Source organism: Theobroma umbraticum, unplaced genomic scaffold (genome assembly GCF_002168275.2).
Source record: "Theobroma umbraticum cultivar Fairchild unplaced genomic scaffold, ASM216827v3 scaffold_55.0, whole genome shotgun sequence".
Classification (NCBI taxonomy): domain Eukaryota; kingdom Viridiplantae; phylum Streptophyta; class Magnoliopsida; order Malvales; family Malvaceae; genus Theobroma; species Theobroma umbraticum.
The window spans coordinates 4,008,372-4,026,695 of NW_018397270.1; the positions used below are offsets into that span (position 1 = coordinate 4,008,372).

General features: G+C 36.2%; 2 protein-coding genes and 2 pseudogenes across 4 annotated transcripts; all 4 read right to left on the reverse strand.

Annotated features, from left to right (window-relative positions):
- Positions 1 to 3,925: 3,925 nt before the first annotated feature.
- Positions 3,926 to 9,383, reverse strand: LOC110426121 (putative disease resistance protein At3g14460). Of its 2 annotated transcripts, none has more exons than XM_089785239.1 (3): positions 5,285 to 9,383; positions 5,051 to 5,099; positions 3,926 to 4,281 (listed from the first exon to the last, which is right to left on the reverse strand). In XM_089785239.1, the coding sequence occupies exons 1-2, from the start codon at positions 7,391 to 7,393 to the stop codon at positions 5,097 to 5,099; spliced, it is 2,112 nt and encodes a 703-aa protein (XP_089641365.1). In that variant the 5' UTR covers positions 7,394 to 9,383; the 3' UTR covers positions 3,926 to 4,281; positions 5,051 to 5,096. The 2 variants fall into 2 exon arrangements, with proteins under 2 accessions (XP_089641365.1, XP_089641364.1); XM_089785238.1 differs by having other exon boundaries at positions 3,926 to 4,291.
- Positions 7,597 to 9,261, reverse strand: LOC149526556 (putative disease resistance RPP13-like protein 1 pseudogene; annotated as a pseudogene).
- Positions 9,384 to 10,194: 811 nt separating the features above from the next.
- Positions 10,195 to 15,406, reverse strand: LOC110426122 (putative disease resistance RPP13-like protein 1 pseudogene; annotated as a pseudogene). Its single transcript, XR_016351890.1, has 2 exons — positions 12,154 to 15,406; positions 10,195 to 12,065 (listed from the first exon to the last, which is right to left on the reverse strand). The product of XR_016351890.1 is annotated as a putative disease resistance RPP13-like protein 1 pseudogene (transcript).
- A 743-nt stretch (positions 15,407 to 16,149) lies between these two features.
- LOC110426345 (uncharacterized) lies at positions 16,150 to 16,894 on the reverse strand. Its single transcript, XM_021441556.2, has 3 exons — positions 16,650 to 16,894; positions 16,451 to 16,544; positions 16,150 to 16,366 (listed from the first exon to the last, which is right to left on the reverse strand). The coding sequence occupies exons 1-3, from the start codon at positions 16,696 to 16,698 to the stop codon at positions 16,264 to 16,266; spliced, it is 246 nt and encodes an 81-aa protein (XP_021297231.1). The 5' UTR covers positions 16,699 to 16,894; the 3' UTR covers positions 16,150 to 16,263.
- Positions 16,895 to 18,324: the final 1,430 nt, after the last annotated feature.

Below are 18,324 nucleotides of genomic sequence, written 5' to 3' on the forward strand. Positions count from 1 at the left end.
GTTGAGTTTAACTGCAGCAGATGGGAGGGGAGCTGGCGTGCTGTGCCACAAGACAATTATCTTCTGTCTAAAAGATTAACCTAATGAGATGTATAGTAGACTTATCTTGTCTACTTCTTTCTCGAAAAGCTTGATGTGATAATTACATAGTGTTAATTTTAATAAATAAATAGATAAATATGGTTTTTATTAAAAAAATATATGGATAGAAGTTAGATGATGATTATCAAAAACTATGGAATCTTATGTACTGCCACAAGCATATGACAGTGATAATGAAATTAATTAATTAATTAATTAATTAATTAATTAATTACAACTGATTGTAACGTGTTTTGCCTTAAATAATAAGTAAATCATTTGTCAAGGTAGAGGTGTTGACTTTCCAAGCAATGGCATGTTGAAATATGGGCATGGGGGAGAGTTCCTTTGCATGGCCCTTCAAAATTTTTAAAATTTTTTATATATTATATATTTTTTAAAATAATTTTTATTGAATAATTGATATAATTAAAAAATAATAAAATGACTTTACAAGCATGATTCAATTTTACTTAAATTCTTAAAATTTTTTTAATTTTTTAAGTTTCTCCACCCATATTTTCCTCTTTTCTTTTTTGTCCTTGTATTGTGAAATTATAAAAAAAATAAAGTGTTTATTTAATTTTTTTTATATATATTGCTACTATTATTTATGTTTATTTATTTATTTCAATTCTATTCTATTTTCTCATATATTTTAAGTTTTTCTAGATTTTCTTTTTTAAATTTCTACGAATCATCAACCATATTATTATTTTTTATTATATAGGTTATATCTCCTACTTATCATAGTTTTTTTTATTATGTGAATTTTATTTTTAATGATTTTAATTTTTAAAAATTAAAAAATTATTGTATATATAATTCTCAAATATAAGTTCTAGTGTTGCATTATTGGTTATGGTTTAAAATTTCACCAATATATTATTTTTTATTAATCCTAACTATATAAGAAAAGGTATGTAAAAATAAACGAGAGAAGCATGGTAAGGTACCACAGGCAAATAATAAGGCTGATGTTGTTGAAGAGCTATGGTTTATGACCTTGACACCACCCAACTTAGTTGACTTGAATATATTATTTTTTATTAGTCCTAACTATATAAGAAAACTCTTAATCGATTGTGATTCACTCAAGACCTTTCCTCAACTTCATCAACCAAGTTCACTGAAACGACTTTGTATCCGCAACTGCAGAAACTTAGAGTTTCCCCAACATAATGAGATTGCGAATCAGTTTGTTCTCCTTGAACATTTATGTTTAGGAAGCAGCTGTGATTCTCTGGGGTCCTTCCGCTTGGATTCCTTCCCAAACCTTAAAACTCTTATCAATTTATTAATTAATCATTTTAAGATATTTGATTGGATAAAACGTTAAAAATCAAGTCAGCAATTAAAAAAATTCAATTAGTAACAATTTTGGCTGCATTATATGTCAATTCGTATAATGTTATCCTCCCGAATGGCACGTCAACATGCCATATCATTGACACGTGACATTAAATTGATAATTGTTTTAATTAATAGTAATTAATCAACAATTAGTGAAAGATTTATTTGACTTTAAATAAAAATAAAAAGATTTAATTAAACGTAATAAAAATATATGAACTTAATTGACTTTATTTTTGAGTTCATATACTTATTCACATATATATATATATATATTTGTACTTGTTTCTCTTTGGCAGAATATTGTATAAATGTATCTAAACCAAAATAAAAATGATAGGCAAATCTTATGGAAATAATCTGTTAAGACAATTAAAATTCTTTAGAGTAATTAGGATTATTTCTAAATATATACAACTTTCATTTCACTTATTTTAAAACTAAGCTTATTTATCCCTTCTTTGTAAACGTTTTGAATTTTATACAATTGTTTGATATTTTCTCTTGTATTTTTTTTCATTTCTTTGTGCTTCTTGAAAAAAAAAATTGTTAATTTTTTTCTTTAAATATGTCAATATTGATAAAAATGGTGATGCCTTAACAATGTTATAATCGATTAGAATATATACCTTGACCTAGGTTTAGTATTGCGGATTATCGATCCACGGTTTACCATGTTTCCACCACTAAACACAATTACAAAAAGATGCTGGAAAAGATAGAGAATAAGTCTAATTGGGCAAGTTGCACCTCGTTATCTTGGATAAAAAAAAATTCGTTTTAAATATGTTCTCTGTAATAAAAAATTATCTATTATGAAAAAAAAACGACAAACAAAAATGATGAATATATAATGATTGTTTTACATTAATGACTTCTTATGTTTGGAAATGGTCAAAGTTTTGAAATTTGATTATCTTAATTTTATAATTTAAATTAAATTGACAGATGGTGCACCAACTTTCAAACAAAATTATGTTAAAAATACCAAATAATTACGAGGGAACTAGCTAGAGATTATAAATAATGGTGTCGAGATGAATTTGGTTTTTATACTATTTTAATTCAATAAATTTACTAAACTAGATGATGATTTGGAATCTTATGTAATAATTAAATACAACTGTGCCTTAAAAATAATTAAATCATTTGTTAAACTAGGTGTTGACAAGCATGGAGTGACTTTCCATGCAATTGCATGTTGAAATATGAGCATTATTCAAAAGGGTGTATCGAAACCAAAATAATTCTTTCTTTGTGGTACGGCCGAAAATAATACCATGTTACTGAAATGTAATTGTTTCATCTAATGGTCCATTTGAGATTACATCGCTTTGTTAGAATACAAGATTGAAAATAATAGAAATTAAGGAAAGTCTTTCAAGGCAATGTGGCAATGTCACTTTTTTTTAAAAAAAAAATTAAAGTCTTATTTGTTTTCATTAATTATTTAATAGATGATAAAAATGTTATAAACGATAAATTTTAAAAGTATAATAAAATCGAGTAATTAATTATGTTTTTGTACAAATAAAATTATTTCACTGAACATTTATTGATGTATAACACTTATTTACTTTTTTAATTTAAAAATTAAACTTCAACTAAAAATAATAATTGCCAAGTACTAAGTATCAATATTAAATAATTATTTATTTATGTGTTTAATTACAAAGTCCAATCACATTTGGACATTGGGCTCTGCTTTAGTTCAAAGGCTTTCTTCCTTTAATTCTTTCAAGGCCTGATTGTAGCCCACATTACTCAATTCCAACTTCATTGGACATGGGCTTCTTCATGGAATGATGCAGGTCATTGCCTGCTACGAAATTCCACCATTCTCATCATTATCAAACCATTAAAGCATAGGGAAACATTAGTAATTAAGATTCATTGGTATCTAGCATGATCTCTTCTAGGCAGTGACCCCCTTCTCTCACTTGCTGCCACTCTTCTCATATTAATTGTAAGCTGCTACAACAAATAGCACTGTCAGTATTAAGGATGTGACGATTCATATTTATTTATATTAATTGTATCGTGTAAATATAAAGTATTAACAAGTAATATATGTAATCACAAACACAACACAATACGATTGATAACATACTTGTTGCATTGCGGTTAAGTGCACAATGGGGGCTTGGGTTTGTGAATGGGATGTTAAGTATGAATAAGGACTCTGTGAAGGTCAAATGTGCAGTGCAGTTAGTTTGTGTGCCTAGATGTGTGACCCCGAATGCTATTGGTTACTGTCAGTTTAATTTTCAAAGGACCAATTCCTCATTTTCTTGCTTAATCAATAAAATTCAAGTTCTTGATTTGGGATAATCAACTCACGTTTGGTGTTGAGTTCTTGAATTGGGAGGATGATTATGTGTTTGATTGCCTTTTTTGTTTTCAATGGCAGCAAACCATTACAAAGCATACAAATGTTAAGTGATATAAAAGGATTAGAAACACACCAGAAATTCAGAAGTATTTTCTGCATATTATATCCAAGTGTGATTCATTCAAAAAGTAACAAGAAGAAACAAGAGTTCATACACACTTCTTGCCAGAAATAGCTAGCTAGTAACAGTACCAAAGAACAGAGCTCCAAATCAGCCATTATTGCACAACATCATAGAAAGTTCACATAATTCAGCAACCAGAAAAACACAGCATTAACACTCAGTTTGCACCAAGCATCTCCTTCCTTTCCACTCCCAGTCCCCAGCACCCTGCATATTTGGATATTTTTGGATAATCTTTAAAAGCCTCCAGGTGCCTTGGCATTTAGGAGCTAGTGACAGAGAGGAAAACAGCAATCCACTCCCACTCTCCCACAGAAGAAAGTCTTTCAAGCTGTTATCATCTGCCAAATACCAAACATGAGAATGCTAATAGCCAAGCTAACCACAAACCTGAAATGAAGAATGATGATTTTTTGTGCATGCGATTTTACTTGCATATTAGCATATTATAATGACACCTACAAAAATGTTTACTAGAAGCAAACATTCAATGTTGACTAATCTGTTTTCAATCATCTTTTTCATTTTAAATCATAATTTAAAAAGGACATGATAAGCCTAAAAATGTGGAAAGTTTGAAGCAACTAAGGTGTAGAGCATATACATGGAACACTGACCTAAGTAGCTTATATGAAATATATCAATGTATAAATTCATATAAATCATGCGCTAAAACAATGTAGTTGAATATAGTCAGAATCAGACATGTAGGTAAATTTTGAACTTTGTTTTTGTCAACCCTTGTGTTTGAGAGACAAATGAGTGTAGAGCTCAATTGAATCAAAATAGTAAACATCACATGAAAAAAAAATTGTAAAAATATTGCGATTTACAATTGGAAAGTCCACCTAGTCATCAGTCCTTTATTTCAGACATAGTAGACATATTTGAACTAATTATCAAACAAAAGCTTCAGAATTAACAGTTATTCTATAACCTCAAATAAGACAACGGGCATTTAGCAAGGAAAAAAGAAAAAAAATTTAGTTAAGGCTGCTTATATAACAAGAAAAATCAACTAATTAAGATATTTAGCATGGAAAAAAGGAGAATGAAAAGTGAAAGATATAGCTGATGACATTGATACTAAGAGGACAAACCTGTAGAAGTGTGCCTGGTTGAAAGATTGACAAGCAATTGTATTAATCACTGGCAAGAAAATGAAAGAAATATCAGGCTAAAAGTAAATCATTAACAATCTTATTTACATACGAATTAAAAAGCATCAGGTGCTACTTAGGTATGATAGCCTTGCACCAATACGTCCACTTTTGCTCTTTGAATCATGCAAGCAAGTGGCAAGGACTTTTGTAGAGTTGTTCATGAGATTTTACCTCATCAAGATGGATGGAAGCAATATGAGCTATCTTGAACCATTCCTTTCCTTTCCTCTTTTGAAGCTTCTGGTTTAGCAAAGAACAGTCTGTAATTCTTAGAAAAGACAGGGAGTAAGGCAGCCCATCTTCTGGCAAGGAACGAAGCTCGTTACAACAGTTTATTTCTAGAGTTTGAAGCGAGGTGAGTTGTTGAAGCCCATTCTCATCCAGGCATTTTAGATTCAAAAGTCTACTGATGCGTAGAGATTTGAGATTGGTTGGCAGCAAACCATCCTCAGGAAATGACAACATTCCTTTGCATCCACCTTCAATCTCAAAATGACCAAGAGAATCCAGTTTATCTAATTCCCATGCTCTCTGTGGAGTGATTTTGTCACAAAAAGTGATGCAAAGAATATTTAGGCTGGACGGCAGGCCCCTCGATGGGAGTGACTCCAATTCCGGACATCTGTTTATGTGCAGTGACTGAAGAGATATGAGGCTTTGCATCCATCTTGGCAGAGACTTTAGATTGCTGCAGTTTGACAAAACAAGTGATGACAGCGTTGGGGCTTGCAATCCCTCTTTAGGAAATGTTTTCAAATTAGGACAATCCCTAATTTCCAAGGCATCAAGTGACTTTATATCATTCTGCAATTCCTTCTCAATTGAAAGAGATTCAAGATTTTTGCAGTCCCAGAGACTTAGAGTTTTAAGATTTGGGAGGGAATTCAAGGGGAAGGACTTGAGATGATCACAACTACTCCCTAAACATAAATCTTCGAGGATTATGAACTGGTTCAGTATCTTTGGTTGGGGAAACTCTAAGTTTCTGCAGTTACGGATGTAAAGTGTTTTCAAGGAAGTGGTTAGATGACCTTGAGGGAAGGTCTTGAATGAAATACAATCAATGATATACAATTCTTCAAAAGATCTGTCCTTTATTCCAGAGGGTAGAGAGTCTAAGGCATCACAGCTTTCAATTCTAAGGCTAAGCAGGTCAGGTGGCAAATCCGTTAACTGTGTAATACTTGAAACTTTGAAACCTGCAAAGGAAAGGAAGTGCTGCTTCCCATCTTCACTTGACACAGTCTGAATCTGATCATAATTTTTGTCAGCAACTTTTGGAATCTCAGACATCTTTGATGTTGAGGGATCATCATGCAAGTTCTTACTTAAAGAGGACGATGATCTAGAAAAGCCACCATATGAATGGATTGAAATCTGATCAGCCACAGTGGATGACAACTGTGATGCTACTTCATCATAACTTCCCAACGGCATCTTTTCATTTCTTTTCTGCAACTGATCACAGTCATATAACTTCAGTTCACAGCTCTTTGGAACCCGTGGCAGTTGAGCATTAAGCTGCTGACAGTTAGAGATTTCCAGTTTCAACAAAGATGGAAGGCACTCTGGTAAACCACCCTCCAGATTTGGACAGTTTTGTATGTAGAGCTCCTCCAGGCAGGGAAATTCAAATCCTTCTTCAAGTTCAGGAGGTATCCACTGCTCCCAACGTGACATTTCTTCAAATTTTAATCTCTTCAGATGTTGGAATGGTTTATCTTCACCATAGAACTCATGACCAATGCTGGTTACTCCACTAATCCTTTCAATAATGAGATGCTCAAGAGATGGCAGCTGTCCTAATGGTGGCAAAGATGAGCAATTGTTGCTGTCACTGAGATGCAGGAAAACGATATTTGAGAAGGAGGAGTCTCCCAACCAAGAAGAAAACTCTATGCCACCATAAAATCTAATGGTAAGGTTTTTCAACTCTTTACAAGGCTCTAGATTCCTCAATATTTCACTTTCCTTTGTTGGATCAGTGCTAGTACTGCTCCACTGCAACTGTAGTTCATTCAGATATTTCTTGGCATTCAAACTGGCCTTTGTTGCATCAGAAGCGGAGGTTACATTTTGCAACTCTGAGAGGGACAATGTTCGTAGATCTTGAAGTGTGCCCAATTCTTTAATCTGTGACCCACCACAGCCTACAATAAAATTAGTCAAAGTCTGAAGGCTTGTTAACCTGCCCATTTCGTCTGGCATCTGCACCAAGCCAGTTCCCTTAATGTGGAGATGTCTCAAGTTAACCAGATTTACTATGCCTTCTGGCAACATAGTGAGAGACGAGCAGTTTGTCAATATCAGTGTTTGCAGAAAGTAAAGAGTACCTAATGATTTGGGCAACCTCTCTAATGCACTGTGAGAAAGGTCTAAGTAGCGTAGATGCTTCAAATTTCCTATTGAAGCAGGCAATTCAGTAATTTGACAGTGAGGTAAAGACAGGGCTCGTAACTGTTTTTGTCTCACTGGAAAATCCTTCAATAAGTGAGGAGTAATTGGTCTGGTGAAGAATTAATTAGAAACAAGGTCCTTAAGGTCTTAGCTTGATCAATGACCCGAAAGTTTTCAGGAGCATCAAATTTGCCTATCATTAGTAGATGGCGTGTCCTATCAGTTAGTGCAGATTCCATTCCATTATCTAATTCCAATATTGAACAGAGCCCCTCGGATACTGACTGAGCTAAATCATGCACAAGATCATGCATTGTTATATACGAATCCCCTGATTGTTGAAAAAATGACCTCTTCAATAAGGAGTCGAAGTATTCAAAACCTACCTCTTCCATTGTGGCCCCATGGGACTGTTGTAGAAAGCCTTGTGCCATCCATAGAAGGACTAGTTTTTCCTTGTCAAATTTATTGTCTTTAGGAAAAATGGAACAGTAAGCAAAACATTGCTTTAAAAATGGAGGGAGGTGATTATAGCTCAAACGTAGAGTTGGCAGAACATCACCTACAACATCTGGTCCCCATGGTGTGCTGTTGAGGACTTGAAGCCATTCTTCCCGAGACCTTTTCAAACGCAAGACCCCCGCAATTGCTTTTACAGCCAAAGGTAGACCCTGGCATTTCTGCACAATACGCTTGCCAATGTCCTCCAGCCTTTCAATTTCACTTTTGCCTCCTCTACCTGCAAATGCGCATCCTGCGAAAATTGCCCAGCACTCATTGTCTGCCAGCAGAGGCAGATGATGATAAATGGAACAGGGCACCACACTCGCAACTTTTTCACTGCGTGTGGTTACGAGGATCTTGCCTCCCCTTGCACCAGACAAGAGAGGAGCCTTTAGGATCTCCCAATCCCTATAATTCTCAGTCCAAACGTCGTCTAAGACCAGCAGAAATCTCCTACCCGATAATCTCTTACTCAACTCACTTTGAAGTACGTTTAAGTCATTAAAATCAGAAGTGCCCAAAGTAACGTACTCAAGAATTGTTTTCATGATCTTGCGAATGTCAAAGACATCCGAGACACAAACCCATGCTCTGAGGTCAAAATGCTGCTGCACTGTGTTGTCGTTGAACACAAGCTGAGCGAGGGTGGTCTTACCACACCCACCCATGCCTATTATGCCAATCGCTTCAACACTTGCACTTGCATCCTCTGATTGCAACAGCCGCGAAACTATTTCATTCTTGTCTTTCTCTCTGCCGACGACAAAGGATTCATCCACAAAAGAAGTCGAAACAGAGTAGGATGAGACTGAAACCGTACCTTCTCTAAGGTGGTATTTTAGTCTGTCTGCAGCTATTACTTCAAAAAGAACAGCAATCTTCTCCATCTTTGATCTAATCCCTTTTCCATATCGTTGCGCAGAAGCAGACCCGAATATGCTTGCCCATGATTTGGAGCTCTTAGATGCTGCTTCCAAATCCCTTTTTATGGCATCATATGAAATCTCATCCAGCAGGTCATCTGCATCGTAGAAAACTTCTTCCAATCTCTGCAGCCAAACTTTCATGGTGATGTCTACGACCTGCTTCTCTTCTGCGTCGAGCATCACCGCTCCAACGGTCTGCAATGTGAAGAACAACTGCTCGAAGATCGCATCAGTCCTTTTGTGTCCGAATGAGAAGCCCGATGCTCGAAGAGAAGCTAATTTCTCTAACAGACCCGAGAGCGAAGCAGACACCACAACCATGTTGAACACGAACTACACAAGCGAAAGGACAAAGGGTAGATAGCAGATGAAAATTTGAAGAGAAGAAGGAGGTCAAAGAGAGAAAAGGGACCAATTTTTGCTATCTTGCTGTGGGTGTTGACCTGTCGCTGTTCAGCCTTGTGGTTTAGCTTAGCCCTGTTTCAGAATACCAGACCAGGGTCCTGTGTTTATTTGAGTTTTCTTTAGTAAAAATGGAAATGGAAAACCCAAAAGAATTAATTATAATCTCAAATAAATACACTAAAAATTATATATTTTCTCTATATTCAATCTTAAGAGAATAAGAAAATAAACTTTAATTTTCGTACGTTTTTCTCCAAATTAAATGTTTATTTTAACTTTTTTAATAAGAAATAAATTTTGACCATTATTTATTATCATTTTACTTGTAATTAAAATTTCAAAAACTCTTAAACTTAAAATTTTAATTTTACAGGTATCAAAATTGATTAAATTTGATCTAAATAATAACACATGGATATTCAATTTGGAATGTGCATAAAAATATTTTTATTAAATTTATATTTTTTTAATATTGAAAAAATAATAATATGTATAAAATTAAGTGTAAAAAACCCATATTTTTAAGATGTTAAAAAGGAAAACTAGAAAAAAAAAATGAAAAAGACAGAGTGAATAGTCTTGTAGTATAATAAAAAAATAATGCTAGGAGTCAATTCTATCCATACACATTGAACTCATTCTTACAGACATAGGAACTCTCCTGCATAACTTTATGTACAATAAAGCTTCAAAATTGTCTAGTGGATTGGATTGAGAAGCAGAAACTCAAAGCTGAAATGAAATCTTGTTGAGTTGGATGAAGCCATGCCATGAATGGGTTAAGCTCAACTTGATGGGGTGTTGGCAAAATCGAGAATGCAAAGTAAGCTGGTGCTGCAGGAGTTCTGCTGTATCAGTTTGTCTTGGGGAATTCCAGGATTGATACAGCAGAACTTTGGGCATCTACCATGGAGTTAAGTAGCTCAGAATATGGACTTGATCAATGTTGAAATAAAATCCGACACAGAAACTTCAGGCCGAGTGGCCTGAGTTTGGAGCACCTGAACACCACCTTCATGTCAACTTAATCATAGGCCTATCAGAAACATGCCCAGAATTTCGTGGCAGATTGGCTATCCAAGGAGAGCCTCAGAGTCTCTACCATCCTTCAGGATGCTGCATTATATTACTCATCTTTTATTATCCCTCTAATACGACTCATATTGATCAACCATTTCATAATAACAGAAACCAAATGCAAATGTACTGCACTATTCACATACATATAATCAAAATGAAAGAAGAATAGGAAGAAGAAGAAGAAATGTTTTCAGGTAGCATAATCCTGAAAGGCTTTCTATTAGCTTACAAAGGCATAAAGAAACAAAAAAGGAAAACAAAATTTTCTGCTGCATCCTCATAATCATTAATTATGCAGAAAAGCAAGTGAAATATTTTCCTAATATAGAATATTGCCTCATGGTAACTTTCAGCTGCATATTCATTTGAGACTTCTCATAATGGCTAGAAAAACTGTTCGAGAAATCAGAAGCTCGAGACTAAGTTATGGTAGCTGCAAAATTCAGTAGGGGTGAAGCAAAGCTGAAAGACTTGTATTGATCTGTTGGGCTTTGCTGAATGGAAACTATGCTCTGAAGTCTTAGCCATAAGCTAGAAAAACTTTTTTCTATAACTGATTATGCTGGTTTAATTTGTTGAAATTTAAAAGCTAAATCTAGGCGGTCATCAAGTTGACAGAAATTTCGGTGAAGCACAAGCAACTCTTATCATGAATCTGGGGTATCACAGTATCACTCCAGAGGATTTATTCTTTATGGATCAAAAGAATAGTAAGTACAGATACCAAGTCTAATCTTTATTTTGACAAACAACTAGTTTTATAGAAAGAAAAAAAAGGGATCTAAAGATATTGCTCTACTGGAAAAGCAAGGAAAGAACAAAACCTCTTTTTATGGTCTTTATAGTGGTTCAGGTGATTACATAGCTGTATATGCTTCATCATAAAAGAAAAATAAAACAGCTCAGAGATCATCCAGTTTAAGAGTTTCAAGAACATCCATAGTTGAAACTTGCTAACTTTGTATGTAAAAAACCTTCTGCATGATCACCTTTCTGATTTTTCTGTTTCTGAAATGGCGGTATCTTTCTCGAAAGATTTGTGATCTTGCTAACTTCCTATGCTTTTGTCATGCATACTATGTAGTAATGTTTGATTACACAGTATATGTACTTCAATATTGAGAATAAGCAATAGTAGCAAAAGAGTATGTGCTTCAAAAAGAAAAAGAAAAGAATAAATGGCAACAAACTGCAGATAGAACAATCCATTTTTTGCCTTAATTTCGTCAACTTGATGCAGAAACAACAATGAAGAACAGAAAGTAGGAAAAGAAAGGGTACGCATGAATATTGGGGGAGAAGGGGAATTTTAAATTTAACATCCCTCAGAACTTTAACTCCATTTAGTCTCCACCTACAGGGGTGATCAACTGGCTAATTCATGATCAATGATGCTGGAGTAGCCTTCCTGAAGCTTGCAAGTCTAGTTTGTTTTTGGTTTCATCTGTTGTACCAAAATGAAAAAAAAAAAAAGAAAAGGGAAAAGAAAAGAAAAACCCCTTGCAAAATAGAATTACAGAATGTCACATTTGCAAGATGGGTCCTTTGAGACAATAAATGAAGTAATATGTTATGAATTCTCAGGATTACAGCCAAATGGACTTCCGATTTCATGTTCATTTTGTCACATCATCGTGGATCTGTCAATGGACATTGCTTTGTTAGAACATCTAACTTCCCAAATGTTATCATAAGCCATGAACAAAATAAAAAAGTACGCAACCAAACCTGTAATCTGCATGTTCATTGGCATCCACTAACTTCTCTTGTGACTTAATCAACCTCACAGTGCCTGAGTGATCCCATGCCTTCCAGTCCCCATGTTTCTTGGGGTGGTAGATTCTTGCAGTTCCTAATTGAAATTGATTGGAGACTAGATGGCAAACCACCCTCCCCAAATGTAAAGAGATTTGAACAATGAACTATCTTTAGCTTCTGGAGAGATGACAACCCTCTTGCATCAAAGGTTCCCAGATCATCACAGCTCTTAATTTTCAACTTTTGTAGAAATTTGAGATCCTCATGACAGTCCGGTGGCATCCCAACAGATCTAAGAAATTTGCAATCCTGGAGTTTAAGCTTTTGGAGTTTGGTGAAGGAGCCTATTGGAAATGATAGGAGATCCTCACAGCTCTTCCTAATGCACAAACGCTCGAGCTCAGAATATTGATTTGCTCCATTCTGATGAAGAAATTCTAGTTTCTTACATTCATAGATGTCAAGTGTCACCAAGGAAGGAAGAAGGCTGGGCAAACACCCTGTCAGTTTCGGACATTTATGCACAATGAGGTGCTGGAGGGAAGGGAATGCACCATCTTTGAAAGGCAACCACCGCTGCCAATCTAGCATTCCTCGAAACTGCAAAGTTTCCAAGGATTTGAATGGCAGGACATCATTTCCATAGAACTCATCACCTACCTGTTGCACTACTTTCATTCGTACAATGTGGAGTTCTTTGAGAGAGGGTAGTTGTCCAAGAGATGGCAATGATGAGCAATTTCCACAATCAACAAGTTGTAGAGACTCTAGTTTGGAGAATAAAGCATCCCCTAACCATTCAGGGAGGCTTGTACCCCCAAAGCGTTCAATGTGGAGCTTCTTCAAATTTTCATGAGGACACAGCTTTTCAAGTACCTCAGTTGCATTATGTGTATCATAAGTAGCCCATTTGAGAATTAACTCATTAAGGTATTTCTTGTCATTCAAATTGGCCTTTGAGGCATCTTCTGGTTGAAACACATTCTGGAGCCCCAAAATCGAAAGGGTACCAAACAGTAGAGAGAGGTCCTTCAACTCACTAATCCTTGCCCCACTGTTTCTGCTCACAAAAAAACCAGTCAAAAACCCGAGACATTTCAAATTACCGAAATTTTCTGGCATCCCCGTCACTGCAGTCCCCCTAATATCAAGATGCTCTAATTTAGTAAGGTTCCCCATATTTGCAGGCAACTGTGTGAGACTATGACAATGTGACAAATTCAATGTCTCTAGATTATACAAAGAACCCACTCCTTCAGGCAAATTCTGAATATCAGTGTGAGAAAGGTCCAAATAGCGTAGATGCTTTAAGTTGCTAATTGAATCAGGCAACTTAGTTACATGATAAGGTGATAATGACAATACACGCAAGCAACCTGATACTGGAAACAAATTCTTAAGAACTATTGGAGTTAGAGAAACCTTACCGGAGTTTGATAATCTTATTGGTAAAAAGGTCCGTAAACTCTTGAATACTCCATAAAAGGCCTCAAATTTCTCAGGGGCTTCATCTTGCATAGGAATACAGGATAAATGGCGAACCCTTTCAGGTCTATGAGGTAAGCTGCCATCCTCAAACTTAAAACAAAATTCCCCAGCTACATCTTGAGCTAAGTCATTGACAAGATCATGCATTTCAAAACATGACTTGTTACAACTCGATTGCTGGAACAATGACCTTGATAATAGCTCATCAAAGTACTGTCCACCCACTTCCTCCATTCTTCTTTGGCCGTTTGGCTGAAGCACTAACCCCTCTGCTATCCAAAGTCGAACTAAGTTCCCCTTCTCAAATTCAAGTCCCTTAGGAAATATGGAGCAATAAGCAAAGGACCGCTTTAGGTGAGAAGGAAGATGGTAGTAGCTCAACCTTAGAGCAGGTAAAATGCTGCTCTTCTCATTGGGTAGATCCCATATTCTACTGTTCAACACATTGTACCATTCCTCTGCCTCCACCTTATAACGCAAGAGACCCCCAAGCGTTTTAGCAGCTAAAGGGAGGCCTTTGCATTTTTCCACAATCTTTTTACCAATTGCTTTCAAGGTTGGATCTTCACCCGAGCCCTTGTTCTTGAATGCGTATTTTGCAAATAATGACCAGCAATCCTTGTCAGGTAAGGGCTGCAGATGATGAACGAGAACAGAGCGCATGGTGAATGACACATTTTGACTGCGGGTTGTCACAATAATCTTGCTTCCAGGAGCCCCAACTTGCAAGGGTCTTCTCAGAAGATCCCAATCAACAAAACTCTCATTCCAAACATCGTCTAGGACAAGCAGAAATCTCCTTCCCATCAGTCTCTTCCCCAACGCAAGCTGGAGTGCATTCAAATCACTGATATTACAATGCCACAATATAATTGACTCGTAAATTGTTTTGGTCACCTTGAAAACATCAAACTCTTCAGAAACATATGCCCATGTTCTCAAATCAAAGTAGCTCTTCACCCTTTCATCATTGAACAAAAATTGAGCCAGGGTTGTCTTACCGATCCCACCCATGCCTTCGATTGCAACCACAGGAACTTTATCCTCATCCTTGGCAACTGATACCAGAAAATCAAGAATCTGGTCTTTGACATCTTCTCTAAAGCATACTTCCGATTCATCGACCAAGGAAGTTGTGGGCAATCTCGGGACTGGTCTCCCTCCGTAACTCTCTTTCAAACTAAGGGCATCCTTGTGTGCAGCTATGTCTTTTAGTTTCTGATGAAGATGTTCAAGGCGAGTGTTGAACTGCACTTTCTTATCTCGATCCAACCGACCCCTCTTATCTTCAGTTGCGATTGCATCTAGCAGATCCTCAGCATCATAGGCAGCGTCCTTGAGGATGTCCAACCACTTTTTCACAGAAGGGTTCTTGATTTGCTTGTCCTCAGCGTCAGCCAGCACCTTATCGACTGTAAGCAGCAGTATCTCCAGGTTCTGCCAGAGATCACGTTTGAGTTTCTGTTGCTTGAGCAGGTTCAGGAACTGAGGAGAAGCCATCTTCTCGAACAGTACACTCAGAAATGAGGAGAGAAATGCCCCTCCCACAGCCAATGCCACTTCCAAAACCATTATTCCCTTGTTCAGAAGGAATCTGTATGAGAAGAACAAATTGTATCGAACTGAGAACTCAGACTATCTCCGCAATCCCAACTTGTTTGATTTCCGGACAGATGTAAGAAAGTGGACAGCGACTTCGATCCAGGACATTGACTAAGGGTCGACTTTCATTCCATTGATTTGTAACTGTACTAAGAGTTTACTTTGAATATTGTTACCGTGATATATCTTTATAGAATTTTGTTTATTTTTGGAAGAAAAATTATAAAAATAACAAAAATTTAATCACTTACATTAATAAAATATTTCATAAAATATGAAAATTTAAAATTATAATCATAAAAATCATTAAAATTTAAATATAATAATAAAATTTAATATTGAACCATGGTATAGTGATAAATCATTTCAAATCTTTTATTGCACTCTTATGTTATGAGTTTATTAATGTCTATCACTTTATAGAGGAAACTTCATTTAAAAACACTCATATTCTCCTATTTTGGCATTGATCAACAATGGGTTGTTCCTTCTGCAAATACCCAACATTATTGGACTCGATTAAATAAGATTGAGATTAAAATCCAACACCCAATATTACTCGATTCGATTAAATAAAATTAAAATATCTTATAATCGAATTATAATAATCAGATGTTGATTTTTGACCCCTTGCCATTGTTTTTTAGGTTATTTGTCAGCTCTTGGCATCCATTAAAAGAAGCAGCCAAGGGGGACATTAAAATAGGTTGTCATTACTCTTCCTTCATGTTAAGGCCACTGCAAGAACCACCTAAGGAGGCTTCTTGCTTAAGGAGAAAATCTGGCTAACTGGCAATGTAATTCAGAAATCAAACTGATAGAAGATGAAAAAGGGTAATATTTAGACAAAAGGTTCTCTTAAAAAAGAAGCTGCTTGCTCAATATCATAACTGCTACATCATTAATTCCACCATTTTCATCATCATCAAACCATTCAATGATGGGTAACCATCCATAAATATTACATAATAAAAGTAGTCTGAATCGTTCTTAGGCATTGGTGACCTTCTCTTCCTTGCTGCTACTCTTCTCATAGTAATGATAAGCTGCTGCACCAGACAGCACCGCCAGGGTTAAGGCTTGTGCATGCATCCTATCAAAATCAAACACATCTCATCACCATGCTGATGAAAATAAGCAATTTGAGCTGAGTTCAGACTTGACAAAGAGATGGTACCTGGCATGAATAAGCCTCAGACTTGGCTTAAGAGGAGTCCTTGCACGAGTATTATAAGCCAGTGATGCCCCAATAGCCGAAGCCCAGATAGCTCCTGTAAAACACCCATTGCACCATATCAAGAACTAGTTCTAAACTCTAAACTTGCCAAGAATAATGAAACACAAAAAAGAATGTGAAAGAAAAGAATTGAACTGACCAATGCTGGTGAGCTTGTGCTCTGAAACCCAAGACTGAATTGCCTCCATCTTCTTCTCAGTACCCCCCTTTTGCTTGTTATGTGAAGCAGTAATAGTTAGAAAACTGGATAAAACTAGACTGGGATTGGGAAGCAGGAGGAGGCAGGTGATTTATAGAGAAGCGAGATGATGTTGAGATGTGTGCTTTCCACTTTTGAGTTTGGTGATGGCCCCTGGATTTCGAGTCTTTCACTTTTTCAATGGAACATTGGATAAGGTTAAACTACAGGCTTTCACCTGTCCGGTTTTCTTGGTATACATGCTTGTTTCAGCCTCCCAAAGTCTTTTTGACCTGTACGACCTAGACTCTGTGGGCCATTTGCCATTTCAACCTGAAATACAAAATCCAGGAGCCAAGAGATATTCCCATTTCGATCAGTCTCAATCTCACTTGCTGTCAGCAGACCAAATATATCTCCCATAACTCAAATGTGCGTCTTAAAATTTTAATATGATATATCAATGGAAATAGTATTACTATTTACTAAAGTTTTTTAAAAATTTTTCATGATTTATATTATGTGATAAATTTATTATTTTTATACTTAAAAAGGAATATTGAAATGATTCAGTAATGGGATAGCTAGTACAAGGAATTCAGGTGGCACCGCATTTGTTGAACATAGACAAAAAGGTTTAGCCCATAGGCTTAATTTGTGAGCTATGATCATGAGCTCCACATTTTTCTTGATATCACTAAGCCATGGAACTCAAGAGAAGCAAATAAAAAGGGGTTAGTACAAAAGCATGGAATATTGCAGCAATGCACATGGGCGATCAACAGGGAAGACAATGTGGAAACGCCGTTGGTTTAGGTTGTCTCTGTAAGCAAAGGATGTCGGTGTTTTAATACTTACCTGTTCGGAAAGTTCAGCTGGATTTCAAGATACAAACTAGACTTGTCAATATGGGCTTAGCCCATCGAGCTGGCCCATATTTAATTAAAAATGGGGTGGGTTGGGTTATAAAATTTAAGTCCATATTAAATTCGGGCTTAAATGGGCTAGCCCATTTGGGTTAGGGGCTAACCCGTGGTTTGGGGCGGGTCAGCTCGGCGGGCCAAAAGAAAAAACTTTGTTTAATAATTTTTTGTGGCTGGCTAGTGGTGGTGGGCTCATCCAACTTTTTATTCAAAGTGCGCTCCAGAGTTGAGACTTTTTCATCGCCAGCAGCTCAGGCTCAGCCAAATCCACTAGTGAAAGTTGGAAACCGGAGCTGGCGACCCTCGAAAGTTTTCGTTCTTGTTGATTCTTCATTGCCATTTGTGCATGCAGTCAATCAGGTATCTGTCTCAGACTGTATTTTGATCTGTGTTTCCATTTCTCTTGAGGCGTGGGATCGTGTCTGGGTCTAAATCTGATGACAAAAGGAACTCTGCTTGCCCATCTGATGGGTGTTTACGTTTTTTTTTCCTTTCTTTTCGAATCATTTTTCAAAAATTGAAGAAACTGGATTTTATAGTATATTCTATCTGGAATATCTATGCCTGTTGGTTAAGGTTGTATGAGTCTCAAAATCCACTGTTTTAGCATGACAGTGGGTAAGCTCAATCTACTTTTATTTCCTTTTATTTATCTATTGTTTTTGAAAAAAATGGGCTAGCCCGGCCCAACCCATGGGTTAGCAAGGGGTGGG

Bases quoted from the DNA above. Each gene is read 5' to 3' on its own strand.
- LOC110426121 (XM_089785239.1), bottom strand. From the start codon at position 7,393: ATGTTGCCAGAAGGCATAGTAAATCTGGTTAACTTGAGACATCTCCAC.
- LOC110426345 (XM_021441556.2), bottom strand. From the start codon at position 16,698: ATGGAGGCAATTCAGTCTTGGGTTTCAGAGCACAAGCTCACCAGCATT. The intron at 16,545-16,649 runs GTCAGTTCAATT...GGTGTTTTACAG, and splicing joins GCACAAGCTCACCAGCATTG to GAGCTATCTGGGCTTCGGCT. The intron at 16,367-16,450 runs GTACCATCTCTT...TGATTTTGATAG, and splicing joins CTGAGGCTTATTCATGCCAG to GATGCATGCACAAGCCTTAA.